We start from the raw sequence: 13,066 nt of genomic DNA, 5'->3' as shown, positions 1-13,066 counted from the left end.
TTATTTTGAAGAATAGCACTACACTCCTCGGTAAGCTTCACTGTTTCGAACTCCTCCAATTTTCTTTTCTTTGAAATGATGTCCTTCAAGAATTTGACATAGTTTGGAATTTGTTCTAGGACATCTACAAAAGAAAATGTTTATATGAAATTTCTTAAAAATATCCAAAACTTTGAAAATTGCTTATCTAATTTTTTTTTTTGAAAGTGTTGAGGATAAGGAAGTGGAGTAGAGAGAATAGGAGGATTGTCAGGAAATGAAATTTTTGGTGTTGTGTTAGTCTCTCCTGGTGTATCATCCCCAATCTCCTCTTCTTCCACTTTATTCTTGCTTTGGCCATTATTTTCAGCTATAGGTGTGGACATGGTTTCCTTTGATGGTGATTTTTCAATTTTTCTTCCACTCCTAAGTGTGATGGCCTTGCATTGTTCCTTAGGATTCACTTCTGTGTTGCTAGGAAAAGTTCCTCTCTGTTGCGTATTTATGGTCGTGGCCAGTTGCCCGATTTGCATTTCAAGATTCTTCATAGTGGCTCCCATAATGCTACAATGAGTCTCAATGTTATCCAGCCACGAATCAATCTTTTTAAACCTTACTTTTGTCTCCTCAACAAATGATATCATGGCATCCTCAAGTGACATCTTCTTCTCACCTTGATGACTATCAATTCCTAAAGAAGGTTGCAGCATATTCCATGTATTTCCATAAGACAAATTCTTATGATTTTGAAGCCCTGGATGGTAATATTGTGGCAAAGGATCACCACGATAATCGTAGTTCTGATTGTTGATGTATTGAACCTGTTCTTGACTCGATCCATTGCTTAGATCTGTCCTACTTATAGTTAGCACATATTTTGTACTTTGTGGTATCCTTTGGGCTATCAAAGCTGAAATCTAATGAAACAGAGAAGCAACTTGAGCTGAAAGTGCAGCAAACAGCTCCAATTTATGAATTCTAGCAACTTTCTTAGCCATAGTTCTTTCAGTTGGCCATTAATAGTTATTTAAGGTCATTTCTTCCAAAAGAGCAGTACCACCCTTAAGTGTCTTTGACATCAAAGTTCCCCCAGACGCAGCATCAACTAAACTCTGAGTTTGCCCATTTAACCCATTATAGAACATCTAAATCTGCAACCAATCCGGTAGTCCATATTGTGGGCAGCGTCGAATCAAATCTTTATACCTTTCCCATGCTTCATAGAGTGATTCAAAATCATGTTGCTTGAATTGACCAATCTCACTCCTGAGTTGAGCTGTTTTTGCAGGTGGAAAGAATTTAGTCAGAAATTTTTCTGCCATGTCCTGCCAACTAGTGATACTTCCCGGTTGTAGAGATTGTATCCAACCTCTTACTTTGTCCCTCAAAGAAAAAGGGAACAATCTCAGTATAATGGTGTCTTCAGTAACACCATTGACCTTTACAGTGTCACAAATCTCCAAAAACATCGCTAGATGGATACTGGGATCATTGAGTGGTGATCCACTAAATTAGGCTTGCTGCACCATGTTGATTAATGCAGGTTTGAGCTCAAAATTGTAGGCATTAATAGGCTGGCGCTTGATACCCGAATAGTTGTCATTCACAACTAGTCGTATATAATCCTTCAAGGTGTGTGGCTGCACATTATCTTGTCCGTTCTCTATGGCTAGTACCCTCTTTTTCTTTAGTGCTCTAAGAGTTCTTTCAATCTCTGGATCAAAGGAATAATGGCACGGGTTCTAGCATGGCACATTCAACATAAAAATCACACCTTAAAATAAGGAAGATAAAAAAATAAAATAAAAAGAAAAGCAATAAAATAATAAAAAATATTAAAATAAAATTCCAAATTAAAACCATAATTACTTTGTATCGATATGGGCAAAAAAAAAAAACCTCAATCCCAACAATGGCACCAAAAACTTGATCGGTGCAAAACTACAAGTGCACAATATCGTAATTTTATAATATAGTGATGTGAAGAGTGTCGTCCTCAGGGATTGATGTCTTAATTTTATCAAGTGCCAAAATTATACTAATCTTGATTTTATTTAGGAGGATTAATAATTTTAGAATGCGAAATTGAAATAAGGCTACTTTAAATAAACTATTCAAGGGAAAATAAAACTAGTTGCCACGTATCAAATTAATGAGGGTGAAAACTTCTAGGAAATCAATTTCACCTAGTTTCTCACCATGCTTTACTCATCTAACTAAATCAACTTCGTTTTTTCTGTTTGTTAGCAAATCTCCAATTTTTCCAAAAGCCTCTTTAGATAGTCAATCAGAACCTATTCTTGTTTATTATTTAACATAAGAATATGCAAATTAATAATGCAAGAACACAATAAGACCATAGATTTTTTTTAATACTACGTAAGTTCATACAAGTCTTTCGATCTCTATATTCATTTACACTAAATTATCCTAGATTTATCTTATAATTCCACCTTTCGATAGAAAATCACAAGACCAACATCATCTAATTAATGGCCAGTTAATTAAAAGCATTAAGCGCAGAATAACTCAGACAAACATTAAAGAAAACTACTTCAGATTAGCATCGAAGAGCAAACATAGTTTAAAACTGGGCTACATCATTTTCCTAGAATACAAAAATTGGTTCACGTCGAAAATTAAATAAAACATAAATGTTTTCACCATGCTTTCTTTTATTTGGAGAGCAGAAGACAAAATGACACCCACAACACTGCCGTCGCGGGCCACGAACAGCCCGAGCACCGCCGTCACTTGCTGCTTTTCTGTTCTCGAAAAGATGTTATTTTTTCTAGCAGGTATATGCATGATCTAGGTAAAGGACATTGGCAAGTTGTGAAATGGATTTTGAGATATATTATGAATACGATTGATGTTGGTATAGTATTTGAGAAAAATACTACTATTAATCAATGTGTTGTTGAATATGTGGATTATGATTTTGCAGGTGATCTGGATAAACGTCGATCAACTACTGGATATGTTTTTACATTTGCTAATGATCCAGTGAGTTGGAGGTCTACCTTACAGTCTACCATTGTCTTATCTACAACACAAACAGAGTACATGACAGTTTCAGAGGCTTTTAAGGAAGTTATATGGTTGCAGGGTTTACTTAAAAATTTGAGAGTTGTTTAGAAGCACATTGTTGTGTTTTGTGATAGTCAAAGTGCTATTCATTTGGCAAAGAACCAAATCTATCATGCATGAACGAAGCACATCGACGTTCGATTTCATTTTATGCGGGATATTATTGATGGAGGCAATATACTTCTTCAGAAGATTGCTACAACTGAAAATCCCACAGATATGTCAACTAAGATTGTGACAACAATCAAGGTCAAACATTGTTTGAATCTGATCAATATCCTGCAAGTTTGAATATTTTTGGAAGGCGCCGATGATGTGGAACTCCAGAAAATGTCGGTGATTGAAAAATTTGTTGAATTTATCGTCAAGGTGGAGATTTGTTGTTTTTTGTCTCACATTGGTATAAAAAGTTGTTTTGAATTTTTTGTATTATTTGTCCCACATTGGAGAGAAGTGTTTTTTGGACTTGAGATTGAAGCTATATAAAAAGCTCAACTCTCCAGTGGTCAAACACACCTCAAAGTTGTACTTCTTCAAAAAGTAGTGGATTGATCTTCGGCGCCCAAGAACGTAGGTAATTTTATACTGAACCTCGTTAATTTCTTATCTTGTTCTTTTTACTATTTTATTATTAGTTTCTGCATTACTTTAGGTTCTTATATATTCACAACACGCACATGGCACATGCAAAAAGCACATTGTAAGAGCTCTTAAATAATTTATCAACATATATTTTGAGAGCAGAAGCTCAAGTAAAAGGCATATGAATTGGATTGAATCTTGCAGTAAGATGCATTGGAAAAAGCTTGTCTAAATAAATATAAATAAACACTAATTGCCAATTATGAAATATGATTATATTACATACATAAAATCACTCAGGATAATACATTCAATAAAATTCTAGATAAAATATAATCTCAAATACATACTAAAGCATTTCCTTACTTCAGTTTCCCTAAATTTATCTATCTAACTAGATTTAATTTAGTAGCCTCACTCCACTCATAGTTTACAATCACTTATTCAAATTAATGAATATTGATTTGATAGTATGTAAGAAAAAAGACTGACCAACAAGACAATCTATAGCCCTAACAATCAATCAAACACCAATCCTTTCTATCTTCAAACATTGTACAGACTTCATGAAATTCCTGCAAAATAACCATTTTCAAGAAGGGTTAGATCATCTGGCATAATATATAGACACATACATATGCACGCACACGATGTAATTCTTGATGTACCAATTGAAGCAAACTCCCCTTTTATTACATGTCTATCATGAAATTTTCTCTTCAAGTAAAAATTTCATCATTGCAGTTGATTTCAAAAGTAAGATTTGTTGTTCATTCCTTTTTTGGCATATAATAATTTTTATAAGTCAAAGTCAGTAAAAGGTGTTTAAGATATTAGAGGAATATATCCATTGCAAGTGATTTGAAGTCTTCCCAAATTCTAATAATTCATTGACTATTGTACGTATATGGATATAGTTCCATGCAATTATTTTATAAGGGATGCATTTAATTTTCAACCGACTTTTTATGCTTAATTTAGATCGAAGATATATATATAAATTTAAATTGTACTTGCCACCTAAATAAAACGATATTTAGAATTATATTATTAAAAGAAAATAAAAAACCAGGCTTGAAAAAACCCAGACTCTATTCAATTTTATTGTTCCTCTCCAGTTTTTAAAATAAGTTTTAAAATGTCTAGCATTGTTTTCTAGTTTCAGGATTTATATAAGAAAATTGAGAATTTTTATTTCCTAACTTTGCCTACATAAATTTTTATTGTAATTTGGAACTTTAAAAAATAAAATATAAAAAAGGATCTCTAGCCCTAAATATTTATATATTTTCTTTAGCTGGATCTGTACAGCAAACAGGCTTTAATTAATTTAGCCAAAAGAGAGAAGACAATCTAGAGTGTACATACTGCCATGGAACATCTCCTGCAATCAGCCAATTCCCTCCCTTGTCTTGATAGATGAGTCTATAGCATGCACCATCTTTGTGATCATTCTTCTCATCTGTCCAATACACAACTTAATCCCAGCACCGCACAGATTGGAGAGAGAGAGAGAGAGAGAGAGAGAGAGAGAGAGAGAGGGAGTCATTGGCTTACATGTGGAGAACATGGTGCTCAAGGTTCTTGTGAGCGTTTGATAAGAATGATGGAGGGTGAGATCAATCTTCCTTGTTGTTGCTACCCCCTCCATCTTCACCTTCACAAACAGTGAAGAGTTATTAATTGATCCTCCTCCTTCATTAGTGCCCTTCTTCTGAACATGATGATCACCCAACCCAAAGAACTGCCTCTTCCTCCATGCTTTAATGGGCGGCCACCCCACCACTCCTTTCTCCTCTTTACCGTTCCTATTTAATTATATATATACCAGTCAATTAAGTATCATGAAATATACAAATAAATATGTATATAAAGCAAAGAAGTTGAATGAAGTAACTAAGCATAATGTGAAGAATTAATTACTTAATTAATTTAAGGGCTAGGTAGCTCACTTGTAAATGGGGCAAGAGGCTGTCTTCTTTTGTTTCTTGTGATCATCATCTTCCTCGTTGGGCTGGCGATGAGTGCTCCACGGCTGCAGCAAAGGCCGCGTTTGTATCTCCCCCACAAAGACCTCCTCAAACCCACGCTTATTATTATTACTGTAATTCTTTATAATGTCGGTATTGTGGGTTGGAAGGGCGAGACCCAGTTCAAGCTCCATCTTCATCTCAATCTCCATAGATACGTCAATTAATATATGCAGAAATTAAGCAAGTATTTATATAACGAGAACAAGAAGGACTCGATCGGTGAATGAACTTAAAACACAAAAATTTTTATGTTTAAAGTGAATGAACTGAAGCTGTTTGAAACTCTACAAATGTTGCATATATATATATATATATATATATATAGAGAGAGAGAGAGAGAGAGAGAGAGAGAGAGAGAGAGAGAGAGAGAGACTGTGTGTGTGTGTGTGTGTGTGTAAAGAGAGAGAGAGAGAGAGAGAGTCAGAGAGAGAAGTTGAAGAGAGACAGGGATGTTTGGTGCGTGGGTGGAAAGGGTGGCATTGATTTGGACGTGGGGGTGGACCGGGTTCGCCCAATGGCTACATCTCCTAACTGTTGAACACTTGAACCCTTCAACTCTTGTCTCTCCTGTGTCCCTATGCACCCCCCACACTGTTTACCAGAACTTCACATTCAATATTTTAAATTATAGAATTCTGAATTCCAAGTGCTTTAAAGTATATGGCATATATCATAAAAGTCAAAACGGCTTGCAACAATAGTGTCTAATGTTAGAATGCGTGGAGAGGTTTTAGACCTTAACACCTCGGTGGTGTTTGGTGTGACCTCACCCATGTTAGAACTAAAAATTTTGATCTTAATTTTGAGTTAATGTAGATTTAAATAAAATTTAATATAAAATTATGCTGAATTTTATTTCAATTTATGTAAATTCAAATTTGAAGCTTAATTGTGTATGTGGGTAGTGGGGATATGAACATGCAAGTTCTGAACTTATTATCAATTCAAATGTTTTTTGTACAACTCAAGTTGTATTTAAGCGCAAATTTATGATTACAAGAGTGGATAGAGTCGGAGACATGAAAAATGAGATTTAATCTATACTGCAACGTCAATTTGGACAAGTCAATTGAATGCATTAAACAATGTTTGGAACCATAAATTTTAAGTCTCGAATTTAAATATATAGGTGTAAACAAAATTTACCCAATGTTTGGAATCTTGGAAATTATATCTTAGATGTGAATTTTGGTAGATTTACATAAAATGCAATACAAGATGCATCCTTCGAAACACTGATTTTAATGTGATTTTATATTATACTTTGTCCAAATTTATATATAAAAATATATGGATCTATCTTAAAGTTTGGTAAAAGGATGCGGACAACCTTCCTTAACATTTGAAAATTTTAATAAACTTGTCTTGATATTTAATTTTTCAAATACTTAATTACACTCCCATCCTAGACTCGATGGTAAATTAATTGACATGGAATATAGGTTAGCGTCCCAAGAAAAATCAAATGTAAGGGGAGACTCATAAATTTTTTAAAGTTTTTGCCAAACTTTAGATAAAATTTGTAATACTTTTGAAGTCTTGGGAATGGTTGAGATCGAGGTTGACATCTTTTTTGTGAAACTTTAGTAAAGATGAATTTCCCTTGTCCTAAATTTTAATGTCTTTAAGACACCCCGACAAAAAAACTCGGGAGAAGTTTGCAAAGTAGATAAAACACGAACCCACCGAGTATTGCAAACATGCATTGTGTCAAGATAATGAGTAAATACATATATAATTATCCTATGTTCGGTGTACAAGAATGAAATAAAACATTTTATTGTGATTATGTATAAAAGCAGCCTATGGACAAAGGTTAATCCATTACATTCTTCTATACCAAACAAATCTATTTAAATTTTTTTTTTTTTAAAAATGATTGATACCTAGAATTTGGATCCTGAAAATATTTTTAACTAATATGTTGAGGAATGTCGTACTCCACGGCAAAAGTGAAGGAACCAAAGCACGACTAAAATCACGTAAGCTTTCCTAAATAGAAAAGTCGGCAGATCATTTCAAATTTGGAAATGAGCATACAAATTGATTTTCTTTTAATTACATGTTTCCCAGTTCATTGTATAAATATGAGATTGTACATATATTGAACACACATCAATAGCAACTCATTCTTTATTATCTTTTATTCTTTATTTTCTTCTCGCTTCTTTTTGCTCTAGTTTTATCAAAATAAATGGAGACCAATGGCACCAATATAAGTGCAAATCTTTTTTTTTTTTTAATCTTTTTAAATTCATTAAAAGTCCATGTTCTACCTTCACTTTACAATAGAAAATAATAAAGTCATTTTTTTCGTGTTTGAACTCAAAGCATTCATTATAAAAATTCTCAGCTTCAATTATTAAGGTGTCTTACAAAAAAATGGCAAGACCTATTCATGTGTCTAATCAAGAAGGTAGCTGTTGGGAGCATTGAATTGGAATTGGGACAACTTACTATAATGAAAGCCGTACTTAAATTTGTAGGGTAGCATGGGGGAACAAAGTAATGTAAACCATGCGTGCTTATGATAATTAAAGAACAAATGCATAACACAATGGTACAATGACCGAAAGTCTTACTTAATAAAGGGGAACAGGGGTACTGTTGAACGAGTTAAGGTAACATGTGTACTATTTTACCCAACCACAAATTAGTCACCTACAGTCGACTGACTATCTAGCTTCTAATTAACATTATTTTCTTTATGTCATTTTCCATTTCTTGTCAAAAAACGTGGTGCAGTCATTCCAAATGTTTTTCTCGTTTCCATTCCCAATTTAAATTCATTTATTTGGGCTATGAGCAATGAAAGTGCCACTCCTTTTGATATTTTTATTATGCCAAAATATTTGTTCGTGTTTAACGAGTCATAAGATAATTACTATTTTAAAAATGATATCGGCTCTATACAATACGTGTAGTTGATATTTGGTATTGTCTAGGAAACATTAGAATCTTTAGAAGGCTGTGGGAAGAGTATTATTGGACCTCTTAGTCTTCCAAAATTACCTCCACTCTTAATTTCTTTTTAATAAATATTCTCTGATTAATATAAATGTATTTGATGATTATTTAAGTGTAGTTTGTAAATTGTGCATAAAAGATACTTATAAGTGATATATATATATATATATAACATTAATATACATATATATATATATATATATATATATATGTATATTAATGTCATATAGTTGCTTCAGTATCATGAAAGTATATGTATCTCGTGTTGGTATTAGTGCTTGTTAAAATAATGTTGAGAAATTCTATATGTTAGGTCATAGAGATATTGCACTTTATGAATATATATATATATATATATATATATATATATATATATATATATATATATATATATATTTTTAAATCTAGATATAAAGTGTTGGCTCACAATCTAACAATTTAAACTTTTAGATAAAGTGGTAATCTAACATGGTATCAGAGCTGGGCCTTAGGCTACTTAGCTCCTTCGTGAGTTGAACTTCTCCTCGCCTCATTTTCTCTCATGGGTTCTCGTTGCCTCATTTTTCCCCATGGGCTCGAGGGGGAGTATTAATGTTTGTCCAGTCTCACATCGTCTCTGTAAGTAGTTCCAAAGTCATTATAAGATCTTCTTAACTCTCTCTCCTCCTTAATACTTAAATTTTGAGGATGTGTTCTCTAACATGGTTACCAGCTTACTTGGTAACCTATTGGTGCTGCATATGAATGTTGCAGCCCAAAAGCCCATGGTTTCTCCCTAGGATGTTGGGCATGTGGTGCTACCAGTTTGGTGAGTCCAATTCGTGCGGAATTTGGAGCCCGATCCCAATTCATGAGGAGTTTGGAGCCCGATATGTGAGGGGGAGATTGTTGAGGTTTGTCCCACATCGGTTGCGGCATGGGCTTGGTGGTCAGTTATTAAGTGTGAGAGAAAGTCTTACCCCATGAGCTAACTTTTGAGGTTGAAAATGCCCAAGACCACCCAACACTGGTATCAAAGCGGGGTTACCAGGAGGTCCTAGGTTCTAGTCTAATTGTTCACAATTTAAAATAAAAAATATTGCATTCCTTATTATGGGTGCTATTTATCATGTGGTTCATCTCTCTACATGCTATCGGGCTGCACGTGCGAGGGAGTGTTAAAGTTTGATATACATTGTTGGTCGACAACTTAACAGCTTAAAGTTTTAGATAAAGCGGTAATCTAATATATATATATATCTTGAAAGATATTTATATAAATAAATACCTTTTAAAATACGAACAATTTAAATATTTTTTAGAAGATATGCAAATTGAAGTTGAGAAGATAATTAATAAGAAGTTATTAATTTTTTTTTAAATTAAAATGAATTTAATTAGTAAAATTAGCTAGCTAGTTACCTGTGAATCGTGAGTATAACATATTTATTAAAAAGTTAAGGAGAAAATGAGTGAAGAAAATATTTCAATAGAGATTAAAAGTGCCTTTTTTGGGTTAATTATTAAGAGAATAATAGTTCATTGGTCAAATTTTGGGTGAGGGCGTCAAAAAGAGTGGATAGGCTGCGCTGAAACGCATGATGATGCGCCCATTCTTTCAAACACGACGCCTCCCCCACAGTCAAATTAAATCTATTCCGTTCCATTCCTTTCCTTTCCTTTCCCACGGGAATTAAAACATTCTCATATACTCACCCATCATGCATGCTTGCATGCATTGATCTCACTTAATATATATATAAACTATTAGAGAGATTCTTAATTATTAGGCTCAGCTTCCTTTTGATTTAAATAATTACGATTCTTTCTGTCGGATTTTTGTTCAACACCCCTTCCAATGAAATATGAGAGAGAGAGAGAGAGAGATATGATGATGATGATGATGATGATATATGATCCTCTAGCTACATGTCCTACGAAGCAACCAACAGCATATATCATGTGTTTGGTAAGTGTCGTGTATACTTCTTCTGCAATTTGGTTCAAAATTCAACATCACACATGGAAGAGTGTGCATGTGTGTGTATGTGTATTACTCTTGGTCACACATTATTTATCACTTATTAAACTTTTATTTTATATGAAAGTGTTTATGTCATTTTTGTGCACCTCATGGGATATGGAAATAATTGTTTGAATATAATAATTACCTAAGCATATGGTAAAAGAGGCGAATCACTTACTTGATGCCGGCATAAGAACTACAATTATAAGTCACTTATTATTGAAAATTTCATTTGTGTGTTTGTCCCACATTAAAAAATAAATTAAAAAATGGAAGATGTGTGCTTATATATATATATAGTTAGGCCTAAGACTCGATAAGTTTAAGTTTTTGGGTCAAATTGGTGGTCACCTATAAGTATTAAGCTCACTCATGGACTTCTTCGATACTAACAAGTGGTATCAAAGCTAACGGTTCATAACTCTAGGCAAGTGACATCATAAAATCGAGGTGTGAAGTTAATCTTCTTAACATGCTAATAATTGGAGGATCAAGTGCGTGATTAGAAGCCAATAAGGATCATATAGGTCTAGTAGATGGATTTGAATAGGGTCTAGATGTGGGATTGTTTTAATATGTGACTCATCTGTTAAGTGGAATGCATGTAAAAGAGAAAAACATGGTAGAAAACAGAGAAGTTGGTTTGCAGGAGTAAATGGTTAATGGTTTCCCTGAAACCGTTGACAGTTTTGTCAGGTTCAGAAGAAACAATAAACTATTTTGTAGTGTTACATCAACTGTTTGGTCTCGACATCAAACCGTCGATGGTATGTCTGAAACCATTGATGGTTTTCCTCGGTTACTCAACGTTAGTTTTCGAATTTTGAATTGGGAAGTTGTATAGGTTGGGTTTTGGGGGAAAAACCTCTGCAGGGTTATATATACATTTTGTATGTTGTAATCCATATTTATTTGGATAGAAGATAGTGAAAAATCATTGTCGTTTGCTCCTGTGGATTTAAGCATTGCCGAACCACGTAATTATTCATGTCATTGTTTTATTGCTTTCGTATAATCTGCGGGATTGTGTTTTTCTATATATTTCACTGTTGGTTGCTACGTTATAAAATCATTTGTTTCCGCTACACATTAATTTGCACAACAAATTTGTATTAGAGCATTAGGTTATAATGGCTTTTGGAATTTCTTCTGCAAAATTCGATGTTGTTAAGTTCGATGGAATAGGAAACTTCAAACTATGACAGAGAAAGGTTAAGGATCTATTAGTGCAGTAAGGTATGGTGAAGGCATTATACAGAGATCAACTGGAAGGCACTACAAAAAATAAGGTTATTAGTGAAGGATCAAAACCATCACTAATAATCACAAAACCGTCACTAATACTATTAGTCATGATTTTGTGATTATTAGTGACGATTTTGAATTAGTCTCTATAAATACGGTTACTAATACTTATTAGTGACGAATCCTAAAAACATCACTAATAACAGAGTATTAGTGACGGATTATAGCCGTCACTAAAACCCTAATATCGTCACTATAAATTCTACATTGGTTCTGCTCAAAATCGTTATTAATAATAGAATATTAGTGACGAATTTCAAAACCATCACTAATAGTAGAGTATTAGTGAAGGTTTTAAATTGTCACTAATAGTGAAGTATTAGTGACGAATTTGAAAACCGTCACTAATAGTAGAGTATTAATAAATTTTTCAAAATCTTCACTAATAATAGAGTATTAGTGACGAATTTCAAAAGTATCACTACTTATTAGTGACCGTTTTTAAACCGTCACAAATAATTGAAAATTGATAATTTTTTTAATCATTAATTCTTATAAAAATCTGTACTTACATTTTTGCATACATAACATTAAATCATAATTACTAAAAAAAAATTCATAAATTATTTAAAATTCAAATTCAAATTCAAATACAAATACATTATACGAATTCAAATAAAATACATAAATTCCATCTATTTAGATAACAAAAAAAAATTCAAATTTCAAATTTCAAATTCACATTCAAATTCAAATTCAAATTCAAATATAAATACATTATACAAATTCAAATTAAAATACAGAAATTCCGTCAGTTTAGATAACAAAAAAATACAAAAAAAAAATCAAAAACTACACCCAACTGTAGCGTATGACATTGTGCTGATGTTGTGACAGCTGCAAACCCTACAAATTAAGAATTATAAAAAAAAAAAAAATTAGTATACGATTTTGAACATATAGTATACGTACCATAAGTATCAATGATTTGATTACTAGGCTTTGTCTGGCAGATGACGTGTTGTATCACGGCATGGATGAGGAATCTTCTGCGGCTGTTTGGTAGAAATTGGAAAGTCGGTATATGTCTAAGTGTTGGAATTGGTGTATTCCCAAGAGGAGGTGAACTGGAATTTTAAAACTTCTTCATAGGTTAAACCAGATA

The 13,066-nt window shown here is 33.0% G+C and overlaps 1 protein-coding gene and 1 non-coding gene across 3 annotated transcripts; one reads left to right on the top strand and one right to left on the bottom strand.

Annotated features, from left to right (window-relative positions):
- The first annotated feature begins 1,146 nt into the window (after window positions 1-1,146).
- LOC131152567 (small nucleolar RNA R71) lies at window positions 1,147-1,253 on the top strand. Its single transcript, XR_009136058.1, has one exon. It is a non-coding gene; the product is annotated as a small nucleolar RNA R71 (small nucleolar RNA).
- Window positions 1,254-3,890: 2,637 nt separating this feature from the next.
- Window positions 3,891-6,120, bottom strand: LOC131150991 (auxin-responsive protein IAA29-like). Of its 2 annotated transcripts, XM_058102127.1 has the most exons (4): window positions 5,604-6,120; window positions 5,209-5,459; window positions 5,020-5,113; window positions 3,891-4,226 (listed from the first exon to the last, which is right to left on the bottom strand). In XM_058102127.1, the coding sequence occupies exons 1-4, from the start codon at window positions 5,831-5,833 to the stop codon at window positions 4,175-4,177; spliced, it is 627 nt and encodes a 208-aa protein (XP_057958110.1). In that variant the 5' UTR covers window positions 5,834-6,120; the 3' UTR covers window positions 3,891-4,174. The 2 variants fall into 2 exon arrangements, with proteins under 2 accessions (XP_057958110.1, XP_057958109.1); XM_058102126.1 differs by having other exon boundaries at window positions 3,891-5,459; window positions 5,604-5,972.
- Window positions 6,121-13,066: the final 6,946 nt, after the last annotated feature.

The sequence above is a fragment of the Malania oleifera genome, chromosome 3 (assembly GCF_029873635.1).
Source record: "Malania oleifera isolate guangnan ecotype guangnan chromosome 3, ASM2987363v1, whole genome shotgun sequence".
NCBI lineage: Eukaryota > Viridiplantae > Streptophyta > Magnoliopsida > Santalales > Ximeniaceae > Malania > Malania oleifera.
This window is presented reverse-complemented; position numbering and strand designations above follow the sequence as displayed.

Bases quoted from the DNA above. Each gene is read 5' to 3' on its own strand.
- LOC131150991 (XM_058102126.1), bottom strand. From the start codon at position 5,833: ATGGAGATTGAGATGAAGATGGAGCTTGAACTGGGTCTCGCCCTTCCA. The intron at 5,460-5,603 runs GTGAGCTACCTA...ATAATTAAATAG, and splicing joins GCCTCTTGCCCCATTTACAA to GAACGGTAAAGAGGAGAAAG.